This window comes from Saccoglossus kowalevskii, chromosome 8, assembly GCF_978046115.1.
Source record: "Saccoglossus kowalevskii chromosome 8, keSacKowa6.1, whole genome shotgun sequence".
In the NCBI taxonomy this organism is placed as follows: Eukaryota; Metazoa; Hemichordata; class Enteropneusta; family Harrimaniidae; genus Saccoglossus; species Saccoglossus kowalevskii.
In genome coordinates, this window is record NC_140648.1 from 28083230 (window position 1) to 28105435 (window position 22206).

The 22206-nt window shown below is 37.9% G+C and overlaps 1 protein-coding gene across 1 annotated transcript; it reads left to right on the forward strand.

Annotated features, from left to right (window-relative positions):
- The first annotated feature begins 5538 nt into the window (after positions 1-5538).
- Positions 5539-19421, forward strand: LOC100378241 (fascin-like). The gene is made up of 4 exons (XM_002740313.4): positions 5539-6529; positions 13481-13637; positions 17007-17305; positions 17573-19421. The coding sequence occupies exons 1-4, from the start codon at positions 5716-5718 to the stop codon at positions 17776-17778; spliced, it is 1476 nt and encodes a 491-aa protein (XP_002740359.1). The 5' UTR covers positions 5539-5715; the 3' UTR covers positions 17779-19421.
- Positions 19422-22206: the final 2785 nt, after the last annotated feature.

Below are 22206 nucleotides of genomic sequence, written 5' to 3' on the forward strand. Positions count from 1 at the left end.
AAATATTATCCCCGGTTTGTTTTCATGCTATAATTTTATTTTATATTTAAAAACAAAAAACGTTTCAAATATTTTGTTAATTATTATTTCTGTGAATTCAAAGATTTAAAAACTGTTTTCCAGATTATCGAGTGCTGAAGTCCCGGTGATTCCGAACAAATCCACTTTGTATGCTACGTTCTATTAAGTCACTCCCTCTGGCTATATTTCTCATCAACGTCGTCTTGGCGCCACAGTAACACGTGGTGCTAGAGGCTGGTAACGTTGGTTACACAGTGGATGTTTGAAAATGTTCTTCGGATTAAATACAGGTTGAAAATGTCTACAGAATTACGAATACTGCCTAGAAATAATGTCGTTGTCAATAGCGCGTTAACGATGAGCATAACCATTACTGTATCAACCATTACGTAATATAGTGGTCGTGAGCAATTTTCAAGATAATTTTGATTAATATAAATTATTTATTTTGTACAGAGAAAATATTTTTTTCTTATAATATTTTAGAGTTATTATTTGCCAAGTTTGTTTATACGAAACAAACTGAATATCAGTACTATAATTTGTTTTCATTGTTTGTGATTGTTGATGACTTTTTTTAACAAATAAACAAATTTTGTCCGTTTTTTTTTTTTTTTTATATCTTGAATTACCAATCCGTGATTATGATTGTTTAATGCAACGCAGTGTAGCAGTAAATTGCGATGAAACTGGTCACAATTTATTTTGCAAACAGCTATGGGCTAAAATAATGTTTGCCAATGTTTGGACATAATCAGTGGTTTTCGTGGTTTACGTAAAATTCGGCTAAAATTCCATAGTTATAAGTATATTTTCTTTAGCTACACAAAAAAAAATGCACGTAAATCGCGGTATGTGTTGCCTTGTTACACGCCTTTGCTTATAAAAACGCACCTGTTTGTCGAACCCAGTCGCTTGGTGGCGCACTATACTATGCATACATCATTTCGACTACGGGCGACCGTGTAAAGTTGTTATACTTGTTTTTTGCTTAATGATGCCAGCTAACTGGGACGTTTATCAACCGCCATCTTCATCTGTCTATAACACCCTATGCTCACTGCCTATTGTTGCATACGAAGATGAAGATGCATGAAGATACCAACCTCAAGCATTGTCTTATTTGTGAAATAGTATATAGAACGTAACTAGGACTGTTTAAAAATAACAGTAAGAAAAAAATTGAAATGGAGGGAAATTGTTTATTTGAAGTAGGATAATTTTCACTCGGTTTATTTTTTTTTTACGGTTATAAATTAATAACAGGTAGACGTTATGATAGTGCTTACTAATTTGCGATTTAGTGGATATTATTACTAGACGTCGTTGTTACCTCTGGATGTCGAATATATTAAAAATAGTAACTGGCTTCTAACAATTATTCAAGTAATAACATTTCACCAAAGGCCGAGAAATATCGGATAATTCACAACATATGTCTATATCTATATGTGGTCTTTCAGTTCGGTCCATAAAGTGATTACAAAACAAAGAACATTTGTGCGTCTGTATAGTAAATATTACAATAAATCTGAAATTTCGTACCTAACATTTAATGTATGGAATACATATTCACCAAGGCGTTTCAAAATGACAACATGTGATTTCATTAAAAGAATAAATTTGTTGAAAGACGGTGGATCATAGAAGTAACCGACAGGGTAGATATCTATCACGAAATTCATTATAAAAAGGGCAGACTGACAGGAAGTTGTGTTCATCTTCTCTTTGGTTTGTTTCACAAAGTTGACATATCCTTTAGTTTCTTTCGATTGCTCCTCTACTTACTTCAATGCGAAGACAGTGTGCCGAGCAGTGAAAGCGTGATATGGCATTTTTGTGTGAAATAACAGTCATGGAAGTGATATATTTCTCTAATATTAGATTTGTTTTAAATTCACGATATGTATCTAATTTAGTCATGGTACAAATATCACGAAACCACTCACTGTACAAATAATTTATAAATCTTTCGCAAAAAATGTCCAAGAATAAGTTGATATTACCAACTTTTTGGGACTACCATATACATGAGGCATACGCGAGTAGACATTCACCGATGCCAACGCTGATTGGGGAAAAACCCTGTAAAAATTAATGTGTGTTCGTCCACGTCGGAAAATCACTGGAATATTCTGTGTTCTGTGCTCAAGTCAAAACATGTATTTTGTCGTATTGATACATGATCACAGCTTACTGATTTCAAAAAATAAAGCACGTCGGTCAGATATAGTGCGCCCTCATACCTGGGTGTTTCAAATTGCGAGTCAATGTATCTTTCACTCAGCTGGAATATGGTCCTACCCTGACGTTGAAATCTATATCTTCGACTACCGTTCTAGTGCGGATATGTGGTTGAGCTAAATTTTATACGTGAAGATTTCTATGGGATAATTACAATTACATGTCACTGTATGAGATCGTTTGTGAATCAAATGAGCACGGGACATTTGAGAGCGTCCTCACTAGACGGAGTGAGTTTTTGTATATTCTAAGACATTTTATAAGGTTATTTATTCATAATGATCGCTATGATTATGCATTATTCCAATCAGCCATCTGTCTTCTCTATGATTACGGCAATATTATATAATAATGATAGTTATCATCGCAGTTATTAATTGTGGTGCTCCAAATATGTCTCCCCGTGGATTACTGTGAAATTCGTATTGGGTGAAACAGCAAGCCCGGGTATCACAACCTGGCGCCCACAGCAATGTCAATGCTCGTATTACTTGGGCGCCATTAGTAAGATTGTTTTGTTATCGATATTTCAATGAAAGGAATATATAAGTAAAACATGTTGAAAAAGCGACATACAATTTTAGCGAATTGTGGTAAAATGACGTAATAGCGAAATGTTGAATCTCTCTTGTCTTTAATGTTTTCTTTGCTGCGTTACATCAAGAATATCATGATTGACATTTTATATTGGAACTCAAACATTTCTAATTACTACTAATTTCTTTAATAATGTATCAGTATCACTCATTTATGGTATTTTCATTGAATTAATAACCACAATGAATACGTTTAATTTTTGTGTTAATTTACTTTTCAATAAAGTGTATTGATGTGTTTTCTGTGTGTTGTTTACAAAGTGTGTGTGTGTGGCGTAAAAGACGTTGTTTGGCCGCCATTTTGAATTTATAATGAAGTCATTAGCGACATCTTAAATTAGCGAATTAGTTCTCTCGCTAAATTCTCTAAAAAACATACTCGCGAAAAAGACATGTTTTACAGTACACTGTGATTTTAAATTAAATACAACCCGAGGCAGTAAGGATTTATAAAAATACCGAAAAAACGAAAGTATAAACAGCCTTGATTCAAGTAAAATTCTTGAAGATAATAACAATCAAGTCAAATCAAAATTTGAGCTGGAAAAGCAATGTTCCAAACACTGTGCACAATTAAATTCAGATAATAAGAAAAAAATACATTCAAACAATCAGAATCATGTTTCATACAGCATAGTGATGAACCTGGTGCAATGACGCCATCAAAAATCTAAAAATGCGATTATTCGATCATTACTTAAACTATTTAATTTAGGTCTTGAAAGTTCAGCATTCAGACCGTGACTGCAAGTGTAATAAATAAATAAATAAATAAATAAATAAATACTAATAGTTATTCATAAATGTTAATGTTCCTACCAATCCTCATTTAATATTCATTTTTTTAATTTTAAGTGCGGCCTTTTTTACAATGGCCAGAGTGGTATTATATATTTCATGTGTTCAATATTCTTCGGGGCATTTATTAACGATCTGACATATCATTTATAATATTTCTCGTACAAATATAGACGTGTTTTATAATTTGTAATTAGTACACGCACTTCTGACGTCATCGTGTAATCATGCTATAATCACTTTCTAATTCACCACCAGTGTGTACATAGCAAGGATTGTACTACAGTCGCTGTCATGGCAACGATATAAATGAGCTAAATATGAGACTATTTCACGTCCGTCGGTGTTATTTCAAAGATACTCTATTCAAGTTATAAATATGCTGCCATGGAAACCACTATAACGAGCTCATCTTTATTTCAAAATCTGTCTGACGTGACGCGCTCTTTACTGTTAAATTAAAAGTCATTTACATAAATTACACTGCGGCAATATGCTGGATAAATAAATATACATCTATAATATAACGTGTCTCCCTATTTCTGAGTTATGGTTTACCGCTGGTGAGTGTGGTTCCGTGAAAAGCGCGAAATTATAAATAGACTCACTGATTCTTGGCATTTCAAATTCCCATTGTGCGCTAGTACGTGTGAAGTGGTTAGAAGTACGTTGCTGGTCACCGATCTCAGCGTCATTGACCTCCGGCGATGACGAGTGTATTTTTTGTTTACATCCAATCTTAGTGTCGAACAAATTCTAATCGAAGTATAAAGATGCTATTATATTTTGGAATACACCAAGTAATAGTACAATCTCAGGGCGACAGCGAGTGTTGTTATGGAAACGAGTAAATGAAACGATTTCGATATTCCTTCAAGATGAGTTCGCAACATGCTGCACTTTTTTACATTTATTGGGGAAGGATGGTATTTATATCTGAATTAATATATATAAACGTATCACGAATCTGTATACAGACGCGCACAGTGAGTGACAAGAGAAAGTGGGGCATACGGAGACCCACCACGTGTGTTGTTATAATCTTTTCTTTTTAAATACACGAATAAAAGGGAATAATTGTACTAGATGAAAAACCGAGATACGTGAATTGAATTCAGCGACCTCTCAAACGTAATGTACACAATTCCCCCTCTGTTCTGCGACTTTGTGGGCGTGGTCTATTTTCCCAAACAACTGAGGACAGTTTAGTCTGTAGACTCCCTGATTACAAAGTGTAAACACGGTATGAATACACACGACTAGAGCTGACCACGCCTGGTTGAATGTTGAATAAAAATATAACGATTTTGTTTTATTCATTTTTATATTCAGCCGAAATTCGATATTTGAACGGTTCTAGCTTGTTTATTTATTATGACTGGAAGGCACAGCGCCCTCATAGGTTAGAGTCATAGTTCGGCCCAACCTTTGAACCATTAACTCGTTTTCTGCGCAAAACGTAATCCAACTTTGAAGTGGTCACGGGTAAATAATAAAATGGAATTATGACATAACTGCCTGTGATTTATTGTCAAACATATTAATTCTCCATTTCAAAGTAGGGGTGGGGGTCATGCTTGCCCGTGAGTACTGTGAGGCAAATATAAACGCGGTTGTTTTGTTTTTCTTATATATATCGTGACTTAAAACTGAAACTCGCGTTTTCTCGTGAACATTCGATGCAACCATTGCTCCGTACGGGGGTGCCTAGGGTGATTTGAGTGGGCGGGTCTTATACAGAAGAAACTCCGAGTCGTCGGATTTATATTGTTCCTTTGAGCCAACGCCGACCAATTATTTCACGAGTCGCCTATTTTGAGTACTTATTTTCCTCACGTGACCTCCCTGTATTTTAATTAGAATAATTATTTCCTGGTGGGAGTGCCGCGTGGACTGTGTCAAGTACTATTTACCAGCTACGGCTACACTCTGCCTGCCTGTCAGTCGATCAGTCAGTTCTAGACTTGAATTGACGGTGGGTGTTGTCGACGAAACAGCAGTTGTATGTGTGTGCAGAGGGTTTAGAAGTGTTGCCTGCTCTCTACAAAACGAAGCAATGTCGAGTAACGGGGTTATAGCAACGGAGAGGAACCTTGTTTTTGGATTCATGAACAGCAGCAAGAAGTACTTGACGCATGAAAAATTCGGTCTGAAAATCAACGCGTTGGGCAAATTTCTGAAAAGCAAACAGAAATGGACAGTGGAGCAACCGGCAGGGAATGACGCCGTTTTTCTGCGCAGTCATCTCAACCGTTACATGTCTGCCGATGAGAAAGGTAACGTGAGCTGTGAGGCGGAGGCGAAGGGGGACAATGAGAAGTTCGTGTTGGAGATAGATAATGATGGGCTCTGGGCGCTGAAGAGTTACTGTCACGGTTACTACTTCGGAGGTACAGACGACACGCTGTCATGTTTCAGCAAAACCAAGGGTGCTAATGAGTTGTGGACAGTGCATGTCGCGATACATCCGCAAGTCCACATCCGCAACGTCAAAGCCAAACGCTATGCAAAAATGGAAGAGAACGAGTTGAGAGTCATTGGAGATCTCCCTTGGGGCGAAGAATCTCTCGTCACTTTAGCTTTTCGCGACGGAAAGTACATGTTTCTTTCGTTCGACGACAAATACCTTCACCGCAATGGCAGTATGGTCGACGAACCTAGCGACGATACAAAATTCGTCATGGAGCTTCACTCGGGCAAGGTGTCGTTTAAGGACTGTGAGGGGTGTTACCTGTCCTGCATCGGCCAGAAAGCCACCATGAAATCGAAAAACAAGTCGGCGGGGAAGGATGAACTGTTCGTGCTGGAGGACAGTTACCCTCAAGGTGTGATCATCGCAAGTAGCGGAAAATATGTGTCTTTAAAGCAGGGTAAGTTTTATAAATATTTACTTTTCCCAGGTGTGCGGTGTATAACACATTCGATCGTTTTCTTCTCTTTACCCTGGCACGGCCCGTGACAGCAAAAAAATACGAGCCACGTCATACACCTGTCGCAACATTTGAGGTATAATGTTCTACGTTGTCCACGGAGTGCAAACACACGTAAATTACAACCCCACACTCAACAAATGTAATAAGAACATATTGCATTGCATTGCAATGGTAACTCAACACAGATGTCGTTAGTGGCGGTTATTTATCGTCAAATATGGGTAGGTTATCGCGTTCTTGAATTATGTTCCTCTACGAGGAACGTTGATGCGTTTGCTATTTTTAGGATCCGGGTTATATAGTATTGTGTTGAAGACGGACTTTAGACATAACGCCGATGCATTGCTGGCACCAATTGTTGGATGCTGCATGTCCTTGCAAAAACTAAATCAAATCAACCGTTTGATTTCGTTTTATACGTGTGAATAATTCCATGTTTTCCCATGCATTCCATGTGAATACTGCATAGGGACGCTCGGCGTGACTGCGTTGGACGAACCGAGTGATAAATAGAACCGATCGGTGTGTGTTGTGTTCGGAACCAAACGCCGTGGGTACAGTGAAGGGTGCATTTATCAAGTAATGGAAGGATCACCTCTGGTTCCACAACGCGGGGTCAAGAGGTCAACAAGATGCGAGTTGACTTCGAAATGACGTGTCTCGGTCTAAGGGTACTGCCAATCATTTGTATTGTACAGTAAACGCAGTCATTAGCTCACAATTGTAATCCTCAGGTTGTAGATGACTACACAATCTGACGAAACAGCTGCGGTCTAATCTTCCAATATATACATAGAAATTGGAGGAGACGCCCTTTAGACACGAGCGTGATATGATATGATATGATATGATATGATATGATATGATATGATATGATATGATATGATATGATATGATATGATATGATATGATATGATATGATATGATATGATATGATATGATATGATATGATATGATATGATGCCCGAGTATGCACGATACGCTAATTTGGTAAATTAATTTTCGATTATTTTTTATTTTATAAAATAAATAGACATCAATGGAAAGAACTTTTCTTATTAGGGCGCGGTTCTTGAAAACTACTTTAATGAAGTAATTACAATTCTCTTACATCGCTGGCTATAAAATTAAAAACATAATTCAATTTGAACTGCGTTCGTGTTAGCCTAATGGGAAGGTTACTTGGCAACAGTGTCATGGTCTTGCTGTGCAGTGCGCGGTGTGCTTTTTCGGGCTCCATGTAAAAATGGGAAACAAAATGCAACGGAGATCAGAACTTTAAGAAAGTATTAAGAAGATATATCCATGCGACTGCTTCGACATCCGTGATCTGTTTCCGGAGATAGGACGGAATCCAGATCTGTGCGGCGGTTGACGTCACGTGGTTTTTGGCATAATACAGCGGGACGCAAACACTTCCTTGCAATCTAGAAACGTATATATATGCGAATTTGCCATGTTCCCATGATGTGTACCGGAATGCGACGTGGTGACGTCACGCTGTCGAGGGTAAACTCTGTTTCAGGAAGCTGATCGCGTCGGTTGACCGGGTCAGTAGAATTGAAAAGATGAGAGAATAAAGCGACTTCTATTAAGGTGCAGGTGGAGAGAACTAAAGAGACGACTGCAGAATTCAGGATGGTGAACAAACTACCAGGAAGCATGCATGAATTAATAACAGGATAAAAAAGGCAGTGTTGAAAAGACGCGTTTTTTTTTCGCCCGATTACCGGGGCATTATGGGAATACATGTACATGTACTGGGAATCTATGTGTCGCCGATTAGCTTAAAAATAGACGCGAACAGTAACACACTAAGCAACATGCAACCAATTTACACATTTGGCTCACGCATTGGAACCTGGTGCACAAAAAACAAAACCTGGTCACCCAACTGGCATCTGGTCCACACACTGGTATACATCCATACATGGACATCCGGTTCACGCAATGCTATCCAGTTCACACACTGACAGCTTGCAAATTATATTATGTAACTGAAAATCTGGCAATAGTGTTTGGATTATTTCATATTTAAAATAATTGTAAGATTCTGAACTGGAAATCTGTTTTATGTCAACTATTTTGTACATACCTATAATTCTTCTCTCAGTATCAAAAAGGCAGCGTGACAATTGCAGCTCACGTGATTTTCGATCCGTGCCCTTCATTATTTTTATTTGTAACAAATTTTAATTACGTCATTATGTCGTGTTGTTTCCGAGTCGGGAAATTGTGAATATTTCACATAACATACCTTCCGGTTACCTTTCTGGTATTCACTCAACCATGTGATATATAACCTGCTATATTCAGACAATGTTCTGTGCGCATGTGATGACATCATCGGTCCAGACCATGGCCGGTGAGATGGAGGCGTGAGTCGTCAAGTTGCAACTAATAACGACACAAGCTAAGCTGATAAGGAATAGGTCGGAGTGGACCCACCCACGGCATTGTCATTCGGTGCACACATTTATAGTCATTGTTACCAGATCAAACAGAAAATTCCCGTTATCTATATGTTAATAAGAAATAATACGTAATATCACTCGAATCTTCTGCGGAATGTGCTCAGCTCAGTTTCCATCGCAAAGGTACATGTATTAAATGAAATTATTGACTTGCTTGCATTTTTAGAGTAGGCGTGAAGTAAATTAAATTATATATTTATTGAATTGTGTTTCCCCTGAGACCCATCCAATAAACCTACAATATTGATGTTATATATTTAATATTGCTTGATAAATAAAAACACGAACTGCTCAGGTATTGCGTATACAATGGTGCGTAAAGAATTCTGGTACAAAGCTTTACATATCTCAGTTTTCGTGCACATGTAATCTATCCTTGTTTGCGTACCGTTTCATTTTTTCAAATTATCGATAGTACAAACATAACGGGAGCGCACTAGAGAATCGGTAAGTCAGCAGAGTGGCAAAGCTAATCTAATTACACGTCACGGCGGTCGAGTTCCTTTGGATTGCAGCTACGTTAAATATATGTGCAAACACGGTCCGAGACGAACAGCGCACCGTGACACGGTGTGAGTTTGAAGTCTGTCTGGAACGCCCGGTGTCGCGTATAATTTACTGAGCTGTATGTATGTATGTTAATACTTTATGTATACGTTGTATATTGTACAGTTTTTTGTCAAATACATGTAGTCGATATCAGCTGTCGTGCTGCGGGTACAAAAGGACGTCGAGTGCAACATAGTTATTTATAGCATACAAAGTAGACTGGTGGAACGGTGAAATGAATACGATGGCCGGGGTCGTGAAACGCTGGGAGTATTCATTTAGATGACGCGTTAAAATAAATTAACATAGTCCTTTTACAACCCTCTCCACCACTATAATAAACATTCGACGTTTGCTGCTTCATTGACCGATATATAATTTGACTGATAAGTGTTGCATACTAACTGTCAAAGCTGCACGATCGTTGTATTTATCGTCGTTATATTTATATATATAATATATGATGTGTTTTTATATGAATTATATTTTTAGTAGACATATTATAATTTCCAACCAGGCTTTAGTTTATCGTGTATGCATGTATGTATGTATGTATGCATGTAGTAAGTGACATTAACTGTTTGTTTTTTAATTTTTTCACAAGTCGTAGAACAGAAATCATTATAATGATTTTATTTTTTAAATTAGGTGATTAACCCATGTTTTGCAATCGGTAAAATGGTTGAACTTACTCCCAAGTTGCTATATACAGTGCACTATAACTTATATATGATATTTGTGGAGTAGTATATGGTTCCATGTTCAATAATATCATACTATAGTTTTAACGCCGTTTACCAATGTACCGGTGTCGCGATCATTACATAAGAGGAGACAAGTCAAATAATCTGCATGTTTCTTGCTGTGAATACATCCATCATCATCTCCGACACATTCTTGATACTCCTACCTCTTTGTGCAAGTAATATGCCACGTGGTGAGAGAAATCCGGGTTTTAGGACAAATGTCTGTTTCGTTGTGCATATATCGGTCATGATTGGTGTTAAATTGGGTTAAACTGCTATTTAGTAAGGTTCGATGCCAACATTCTGATTTCCTGTGCACAGCGTGTTTCCAAGCCTCAGACTACTAAAGGAATGTCTGATCTCAGGGTAATTCTTTGTTAATACCCGGTTTACCATGATATCATGCAATATTTACGTGTTCTCACACTTAATTACTTGTTTTAAGTTATAGTATTTTCAAATTATTTGAACATTAACGTTTTTTTCTATAGTACTCAATCTCACAACTCAATGCGTTAATTTAATTAGAACTCCAGTTGAATCGAAGCATACTAAGTATATACAAGGCTGAATTTGATACGTCAAAAATACCTGTCAACGAAAATCTGCTCTCTGATTGGTCAGACTGGTAGGGGTTAGGGTTGGGTAGCCAATCAGAAACAATCTTGTTCAAGGTTGAACAAGCTTTACATGAGGATAAACTTCACTCTCATTATTCTTTATTCTCATTATCATGATTTTTTTACGAGTTTTTTTTTGAAAGCATGATTGGGCCACTTAATCACTTCTTTATTCCTGTTGTCATGATTGAATCGGCGTTTTAACGGCCTGTATGGGAGAAGGAAAGGTAGGCACGAGGCCCGAAGCCGGAAAACCGGTGCATTTTGAACTGTGAATACATTACTCGCGCTTGCATGTTTTTGGACAGTCGTCTCTTACACTATATTTGGAAAACACAGCGCGGTGTTTTGGCAATAACCCAACTTTCCGTTTCTAAGACGACAGCACACGTTATCCATTGTTCTGACAGCTCTGACCACACAAATAAGGTTACTGGTCGATTTCCGATGAGATGAAACCACAACCTCTCATTCCGAGAACGTCTATGTATGCAGCATACGCACAGTGTCGATATTATTGGATCATGCGATATTGCATGCAAACGGAGTAGAATCGGTAATAACGAAAAATGGTTCAAAGTTAGTTGTTAAATAATAATAATCACGAACGAGTCCAATGTTTGTCTCCTAGCATTGGCAACGCGCAAGTCCAGAGTGTAAGATCAAATCTAAAACCACAGGTCACAGTAAAATAAAGGACATCTAAAGAAAAAATATATGTGTAAATCTCCAAACTTACTCCGAATAATGAATCACGTGACCGAACTCGATATGTCACGTGACTCAAAATAGATGATCAGATGGGAATGGCGACGACAAGGCGCTTCTCGTGAAACAATCAGCTGATAAAAGTACGCTATATTGCTTTTAGAATGCAGGTACGAATATCAACCGTGAATAAAACACCTTTGACACCGAGTCTGTTGAGCAAAAGTGTTTGGTTAAATGCACGTGAGATACCCCCTGCCCTCTTCGTTATCATGAATTGTGGTTACTCATTTAATATGTATGATGCGGTGACCTCATGCATTCCAGGCATGATATCTTTGAATAATCATTAAATATGCTATTGTTCGACTTTTTAGCTTATATGGTATGATATGTCAAATAAATGTAGTAACTAACAAAATGAAGTGATATCGATATCAACACGTATGGAAACAAGAATGACGCCTAATTATCGGCCAACAGTTTCTCATCACGGCCCTAACATGATATCTTTGAATAATCATGTAATACTATTGTTCGACACAGTCTAAAGGACGTTTTAGCTTATATGGTATGATGTGTCAATTACATGTAGTATCTGACAAGACGAAATGATATCGATATCAACACGTATGGAAACTAAAATCGTCAACAGTTCCTCCTCGTGATCTCATGGTTATGATATCTTCTTTGGACAACGGACCGAAACACGAGGACCACTTCATGGTTGATGAGAAAATTTAATTGAATTCCATACCCCCTATGATATCTCACAAGTGATGGCGTATATTTAGTTATTTATTTATTACGCAGATCAGCGTAAACTTCTACCTGTAGCATATGAATAGCTTTGATTTAAAACACCAGATGTATCATAATGCGAATGTATTATTTTGTTCAAAACGTACTTGTCTAGAGCAGACCTTATTGCATATCTTGGGAATGTTCAGTATTTCGTCAGAAAATGGATAAATATAGTGCATGAACAATTTGTTGCTCCAAACACTAAATGCGTGAGGTAAAAATTTTAGATGCAAATGAAAACTTATCACGTGCGTAACAACTGAAGGATACATTCGGCTTCAGAAGACAGAGACAACAATTTCATGCAATATGTGTGGAATAATCGGAGCACCACATCGTTAACGCTTTATCGACTAACAGTCTCCGCTCACGGGATAACACCGGCCTATCTCCGTGAAATATACAGGTTCTTACTCAGCGGCGTACTTTAAAAGCCACATGTACAAACATTTTATCTGGTATATAGATATATATACTACTAACAATGAATAATGAAAGCACAATGTGTGTAACCAACCAATAAGCAAGTGACAACAGAATTGTTTAGGTCAATAAAAGCTTATACCTAGTCAACCAGGGAAACGACTTTAATTTAGTCAAGCCGAATGCACCATGCACACGATAAGTTGTTCAAGTGTTAAATTTGATAAATAACATAAACACCGTGACCTCGACCTCAAAATACCGTAAAATATTTAATTTTAGCTGGAATTATTTTTTTGGGTGTTTTGTATGGAATTTATTTTAACTGATATCTGACAAGTTGAATGTAAAACATAGGAAAAAAATATATTCGCTGGATTTTATTTTCACTGAATCATTCCTTCCGCCACGAAATACCGAAAATTAATACCAAGCGAAAATAAAGTATTTTACAGTAATACGCATTTAAATATGTTTTAGTCGATCTGCTACACGAGGTTGTGCTACTACTTCACAAACAAATATTAACTATATATTTGTGTTTTTTTTAACTCCCAATTTTAGGGCAAGACCTGTCAGCAAACCAAGATAGTATCGGTGCCGAGGAGACATTTCAGTTAGAATTCGATGAATTCACTGGGAAATGGGCTTTCCGCATTTCAGCTGACAAGTACTGGACGTTGGCTAGCACATCGGGAATTCAAGCAACAAGCACCAATAAGTAAGTTGCTGATGCTGAATTGTTTGAGCTGAGTTACAAACATGACCACGCTCATATTTTAGAAACCACGTCCATTGTTTGCGAAACCAAGCCCAAATTTTAACTCAATTGATAGGTAAAGCGTGGTAGTCGTCGCGCTGCGCATGTGCGAGATATATGGGTCTCATATAAACAAAGATGGCGACTTTGATCAACGAGTACGAACTGAGATGTTTCCAAGCATTAATTAGGCAATTTTCATGTGATTGGAAGGTATCGAAGGAGTCACCGTCGGTAATCAGTGCAAGTCGCGCCCAGGTCAAACCTCATACTTGTGATTTCCATATGAAGAACGCATTGGATTGTGGGAAAATCAATGTTTATCAACACAAATGTCGCACATGCGCAGTGCGACGACTACCGCGCTTTAACATAACTTCGAGTTATGGGCAACATATAATTGATGTTTTGTTTAACGTTCAAATTTATTGACTCGAATTTGAATTAGCAGGTAACGGAACTTTGAGAAAAAAACAAAGAATGTTGCTATGAAACCCAGATATCGAGATTGAAACAGCAGAATGCAAGTTGTGCGGGGAACATTGAAGCCGAAGCAGCGTCCGATGCTATGCAAATGAGTGTTGTCAGCCTGAGGCGCAACCCCAACACTGTACAAACGCGTCGATTTTAGACTGCGCTGTTTCGTATTTATTGTATAGTTTAGGCGTAAGATAATAAGTTTATACCGGATTGTACGCCCTCGTGCATCGTACGCTACGGTTTTGTCCTCGGCGCCTCGGTGTCTCGAACGATACCTTCGCTGTACTACGCACTCAGACGTCACGTAATTTCCGGTATTTTGTGTATAACCTCATAATCTCCTAAATCCGGAATCTATTTTTACAATTGATATTCCTAAATCCGCAACATGAAATAGACATGCTGGGACAGTAATTTATCAAATCCGCCCCTCCCCCGCACTTTGTGAAATATAAATCTCTTCCGTAAATATGTTCTACTTTCTCATTGTATTAATCGCGATTACATTCAATTAGATAATGTAACAAATAACTTTAAACACGATCGTTTATTGCCGTAATAAGTTCAACAAGACCATGACTTTTAATCCGGACACTGATACCAAAACACTGGTATCCATCATAGCCAGTGAACAGAATGTACACCGCTTCTAATTCCCCGATCAGGACACTGCCACCAGGACACTTCCATGACACAACAGGACATTGTCGGCTCTGCAGTGTGTTATGCGATAAACAGACAGTACGCATCATCCAATTCCTTGATCCCGACACTGATACCAGGACTACCGTAGTGCAACAGGACATCGCTGTTCCTGCAGTGTGTTATGCGAATAAACAAACTATAATTGCTTTCAATCCCTCATCAAACACTGACCAGGGCACTACATGAATGGGTGCCGTAATTTGGATTCGGACTGACACTCGCGCATACTCATCCATGTTACGGTGATCTCATGGAAAGTTGCCAAATATTAACAGCATTTAGTATTAACTTAAAGGTAGCGTCGATAGTTTTGATAGATCTCACAATCATTATCTTTAAAAGATGGTTATTATAAACTCTCGAGGAGTATTCGAAAAAACAATCTGCACAAAGACAGTTTTATAACAAACTATTTTACAAAATAACTGAAAAATACTTTAATAATACAAATGCTTCACATATGTTGCAGGAAGCCATACAATTGTTTCATCCCAAACAACAATCTAGCTTACAGCAACTTGCACATTTTTTCACACTGTATAATTTCACGTCTGGCAAATTACTCAATTTACCACAAAATGACGTCACTAATCTGTCATGCATGTCAATGATGTAATTATGAGAATATATGGAATACGTTTCGATTATTATTTTATTTGCTCACATATCACGTTTTATTACCCATTGCAAGTTTCGTTTGAAAAAAATGGCTGAAAATGCGTAAAATAGGCGTGTTTGGAATTATTTCCATAGGAATCCATGTAAAGCATTATTTAATATACTAGTAGGGGGTGCGCGACCTGGGTCATCGCTGTAATGTACATATGATAAGCCCCACATGGGTCAGACGTCTCCACTAAATAGTTAATAAAAAGGACAGAGACATCTAAATGTCTATTAATAAAAAAAAATAAACATTAGTTTTTTAAATTTTGATTTAAGAGGAAAGGTTTGTATTATTATGGGCGTACTATGTCCATGGTATTATCAACCGGGTCAAGGGTGTATCAGACCGAACAGGAGAACACGGAACTGAACTTTGAAAAACCACCAGTCGCAATCGCGCGTGTTTGTGAACACCTCTGTACAGCAAGGTGATATGCATCTGCCGAGATATGCAATGATGTCGCCGGTGTACACGGTAACGCTGTGACAGTTGATCAACTGATCTCGGCTGGGACATACTGTCTTCGCTGCGAAAACTACTCCCATGCTACAGATGCGCCCTCTTGTGACTAGTCTTTCCATCGCGTATACGAGTATTACTGTACGACAACGTCGCTATTGTTTTGATCTGCGATCGCGCATTTTTCACAAATCGTGAACGACTGCGCAACAAATGTAAAGCTTACTCCTGAATACGTCACTGGAAGTCGCGAATTTGGTCGGATAATTTGTGGAACAGTGACAGAAAATATCATGATGCAAGTCAGTTGTCAGCTGTCCCTGACAGCCTGAGGAAGCTCAATAATTAATACCAATAAGCAGTATCGTGTAATCGGAAGTTTGTTCACCTGCGTTCATGAGTTACTAAATGTGGATGAAAGCTATCACGTGACAGTTAACAAATCTCATACTGTGTCACAGTACATATCCGTTTTAATATAATCTTCTTTGAAATATGTATCATTAATAATAGAGGGCGCATGTCTAATAAATTAATCGGATGTTGGGCTATTAAATATCAAATACAAGGCTTTGTTCTTATACTTGATGCGCGCCAGCGATTGTTTCGTTTATTCAGAAGCGGTTGGTTGTCGCTATATGGAGGAGGATGAGACTTGCATTCATATTCACGCAGTTTCTCTAATATATATTGTGGGAATGTGATCTTACGAACGTTGATGGCGCTTTTTATAGAATTTGCTCAGTTCGCCCACAGTCCCTCAACACCGGTGTTGAGGGACTGTGGTTCGCCAGATAGTTTCTATTAAAGAACAGATAAAAGATTGATAATTCAAAACCACGGGGATGTCTTGTTTATTTATGTATTTTCATGTGACGTTTTAAGGAACTTATTGACTTTGAAATATAGTCCCATCGATCTATAGACGGATCAAAAACCATTGGGTGAGCGAAATTGTGCTGACTTGCAAATTATGCTCATCATTACTTTACTTCGTTTTACCTTTCCTACTTCCACAGAAATTCACCGGAAGCACTATTCCAAGTGGAATACCACGGCAAGCACATTGCACTGAAGGCAAAAAACGGCAAGTACGTGACATGCAAACCCAGTGGACATCTCTACGCCTCGGCGGACGTCGCCACTGACAAAGAAATGTTCCTGTTCAGGTTGATCAACCGCCCTCTATTGGTGCTGCGTGGAGTAGATGGATTCGTGGGTGTGAAGTCGTCATCCAAGTCCAACAAACTGGAGTGCAATTGTTCCAAATATACACTGATGCATTTGCTATACAACGACGGTAGATATAAGTTAAAAAGTGAGTACTGTATTGCTAATTCATTAATTCTTAGTTATTGCACTTATTTACCGGTACATTCACTGTTTCGTGTTTCACGTAACCACATCGTCTTTGGAACAATAGAGGTGATATGGGGGGGGGGGACAAGTCTCACGGCACTCTCGCTTATAACGAGAACTTGGTGGCCATTAGCGTGCAAGATCCATTTTAGGAAAGCTGTATTGTAGCGATTCCTCATCTCTCAATAATCCATTTTAATAAAATGTATATTCATTAATTCCACAGCTTCTGGAGATAAGAGCTGGGCCGTCGATTCACACGGAGATGTGTCAATAGATGGCGCTAACTCCGGAGATTTCATCCTGGAATTCCATCGCGAGAATAAACTCTGTATTCGGGCTCCTAACGACAAGTACATCAAAGGTGAACAGAGTGGCATCTTCAGAGCAAATGGCTCGGAGGTGAATGAATCCACTATGTGGGAATATTAGGTTATATAGATCAGACAATGGTAATTAGTTCAAGTTCACATCCGCTCTCATCAGCACAGCCATTTTTTCCACGAATAATGCCGGAACAGAGTCAACAACTTGAACTTGGAGCAAGAACGTTGATCATGAGTGGTTAAAACCCCACGGTCGTCACAAAGCGGTGCGCGTTCAATTTTCCTGTAAACAATGTTAATGCATGTGTTTTTCGTCGCGTGGGACCCGTCGCGATGACTGTGGTGTTTTAACATATTAAGAGAGAAAGAGAAACCGTTGATTAAGTTGCGATTATTAATATATATCTGCTAGTTTTTTTGTCAACTACTATATCTTACTTAGTATTAAAAAAAAACTTTAATCACTGAATAAATAATCAATTACCGCTCATTTCAGTCAACAACCTATATAGAATAATTATGAAAGATACATCTTATATTCACAGATGGAGTTCTATCCTATATTTTTAAATATTGCGACTAATATGTAATGTATGGATCAGTCTGACAGCTATCGGTATGATGTATGTGCATCAGTAGGGTAAAACTTACCTGTCCCACGACGGTCTAATCCCAGCTCACGATTGCATATCGATTACAATGAAGGACGGGCGCCAACGCGCTCTTTTGTATTTTGCAATCATCGTATCATTTAACAGCCTCGAAATATAACCTAGTTTTTTAATATTTTATTTTGTCTTCGAATTCTTGTTGATTTCTTTATCAATTGCATATCGCAGCTCTGTATGTGTGGGCTTTTTATATACAAACAATATAACTTACGATGTGCAACTAATGAGGGCAACAATCACATGCGTTAGAAAGCGCAGTATCCGTATTATTCCAATACCACTTGGATATTTCGGAGTGTGGTTATTTTATGTATTTTATTTTTTATTTACTAGTAATTAATTGTGCAGCTTGCTGAAACCAGAACCATCGCCTTAGATATCGCTTTTCATGGTCTATGGCTAAGAAAACAACAACTAATAATTCCACGCGCATGCCCATTTGCGCCATCGAATATTTGTTGCGTGCATTTACGATAAACCCTGTGTCTAGTTATCGACACTTATCATCTTGAATTCTAAAGTTATTTTCCATATTTATGTAAATTGCATGTTTGAATTCTAAATTTATTTTCCATATTTATGTAAATTGCATGTTTCACTCATTATTCTAAATATTGGGGCGTGGACAAAGTTTATGGGTGCTTGTTTTTTCTTCTTTTTGTTATAACAAATTTGTATGTGGTCGCTGTCGATGGTTATGAAGTGTATTCTAGTGTAGCATAAACCTATTGGTATATAATGCAATAATCAAAATTAAGTGTACATGCGGGAACATGAAACAGTAACATTAAAAAATATATATATTTTACGGATTTCTTCATGTCGGATTTTTTCTATATTTTATGAAAGTATGGTTATTTGTCAATTGCAACATTATATACTTGATTTTTTTGTGTTTACTTGCTTTAACGTATGCTACCAACACATGGCGCAAAATATGCGTCACGTTTGATTTCTCGGATAATTTCTTATACGTTTATATTAATGTTGAAATGTATTGTTATAATTGCTTGTGTATGTTCGGATTATATTAAATCGAAGGAGTGCATAGCAATAAAATGTCACGTGACTAAATTGATGATGTATTTTGGTTGTATATTAATGTCCGTGATGCCGATACAATATCGTTATTAACACGTAACTCGGGGCTTTGATTTACTCGCCCTCGGGTCATGTCGGCTAAACCCTTTCCAGGGTTATTCTTTGTGCAAACATGCCTGGCCCTGTGAGTAACATGGCAAAGTAGCCCTGGGACATGTACTAGTTGTATGTTGTGTCGCGTAGCCTGACATGTTGCGCGCTACGTGCATTTAGCGGTATATACAAGCTGCACATCATACGGGAATGGACAGCCGGGCACGACTACTACGTTACTGGTGTTTTGGTGGTTGTGATTCACAAGTAAGTTATGTATTACGTGTACGCAACCTGATAGTGACAGTGGGTGCTCCATTTGGAATTCTGGGGTGGGCATGGACATTTTGGGAAAAATTATTGCAAACATATATTTGCTAGTAAGAATGCAAACAATGTGTGTTTTAGAAAAAAATAACATGCAAATTTGATTTAACAAAATGTCATAAATTAAGTGCATGATGAAATCATCTGTCATCCTGATACGATAATGCATATTGCCTACCAACGTTCACAATTCTATGACGATCTCAAACAACTGATGTCACATAAATACCCTGGACAAAATACCCTAGACAAATAGACAAAAAGAACAGCGAACTGCCCATAAATAGAGACTGAATTTTTAAAGTGATCCACAGACGAAAAACTATTTTGCTGGAATTTAATATGAACTATAGAAGTATTCAGTAGATGGGTTACTTGTAAGGCAGAAATAACGTCAAGTGAAACTGATCACATTAAATACGAAGGCATGTAATAATAACATTACAGCACTGTCACAAGTTAGTAATACTTTTTTCGAGCATTTGAAATGTAAATTCGACACATGTTCTTAGGCAGATACGTTAGTAGCTAAATATTCGTCAGTGATATACATAGTACGCATTCTCAACTCACTCTCATGAATGATCAGTCAGTCAACGCTATATTATATAGTGATAACACATAAACAAACAAAAAATATTGCAGTATGGTAACCATCAAAATATTAGACAAAATATACGTACCGAGGTAAGTCAATGACATAGTCCCCGATTTTGTTTTTTTCATTTTGTGTGTGCAATTAAAAAAAGAAAGGTGTAGGATTACAATTCAAAGCTGGGAAGTAATTAGCATGTTAAAATTTCGGTATTACTTCAACTGGAACTTGTGCATTTTTTTAGACCAAGCGAAAACTTTTGGGAGTAGATTATCGCATCGTACAAAATTGTATAATCCACAGTAAGATAGTTTTGAATGAAATCAGCCTAGGCAGCCACAGACAATGTGTGATTCAAAACCAGGTTGTTAATCAGGTAAATGGGCACGTATCGCGTATGAGTGTTGAACGCCTTACCGCTCAAATGGGGTAAACGGTGTCACATGATAAATAATATTGGGTACTCGTCGTTAACATTTCGTGGCCGCTATTATTTGTCACGCCTTTAATCGGCTTGCTAAACGCTAACCTGACATGTAGGCGTGAGTAGACCCTGGCCGGCCAAACGGCCGTCAGACCTCACTGTGTTGGGTTTGGATCACCGCGGAGGGCGCAACTCACGAGACCTGAACAGGCTAGCTAAACGCGTCCATGCAACGAAATGATTTGCTGTAAGTAAAAGAACACAGGAGGTAAAATCATGTTTGCATTGGTATATGAACCACAGCACTCAAAGATATAAAGGTTGTCTTCTGTGATATCGATTATTGTCGATCATTATGCGATGACCGCGATTGGTAACGGATTTGAGAAACGGTAATTCCCCATGTATAACCCTTTTCGAATATCATTCTCAAAACATAATAATGAAGACTGGTGTACAAACTTTTCATCTGTGTGAGTTTGCAATACATTCTCATCTGTATTGGCAATATATTATTACATTTGACGCACCAGCCAATGACAATATACTAATATAAAAACTCGAAATTTGAAGAAAATTGGAAATTCTGAAAAAGCTCCTTTGGTGTTATTGTATTTTCTTTTGCTCGCACACCAAATGCATGGTGGCTATCACTGTGTATCTGACAACATAATCAACATAATTGTGCGACTGTGTAGAAAAAGAAAAAAATGAAAAAATGTACAGACAAAACATTGCAAAAAAATACACTGGTCACGTTCTTCCAGCCACCGTATGATTTCAAAAGTTTAACCCCTAACACAGACCATAAAGCTAAAAAGTCACCCCCAAATCAAGCTGAAACGCTCCGTGTCAGCACCCCCCCCCCAAATGCAGAAGGGTCTAGATTTCAGCCTTTGTTCCCCCCCCCACATGCAAAATTTCGTGCCGTCGCCTCTGGATTTGTTTATTTGTTTCAAATTTTGCCATGGCAACTGGTTTGTATCCATATGAGTGCGTTTAAACTAAACTAGCTTGGAATGTTCAGTTTAGCACATTAATGCGTCGGCGGGAGAATATGTGTTACCGTTAAGTGTGACCTTTTTTAACGCCGAAGTTTGAGGCTTCCTTGTTCAGATAGAAAAACGTGCATAAAATAGTAACATCCAGTTGCGTTGTGGTAATATATATCTGTATGGCTCTCCGCCGTTATGTTAAACTATTCAGTGACTTGTTTATTTATCTTATATTTTATCTTAAAACCGGTTACCATATGTATCGGGTCATGTAGCCCGTCAGCCAACGACATGTCTGCATTACCGGTATGTCCAGGAGCTCTTGCATAATGAGCAATTAAGAAATCGGTCTGCGCATGCTCGGTCTCGCCAGTAGCAACACCAAAAC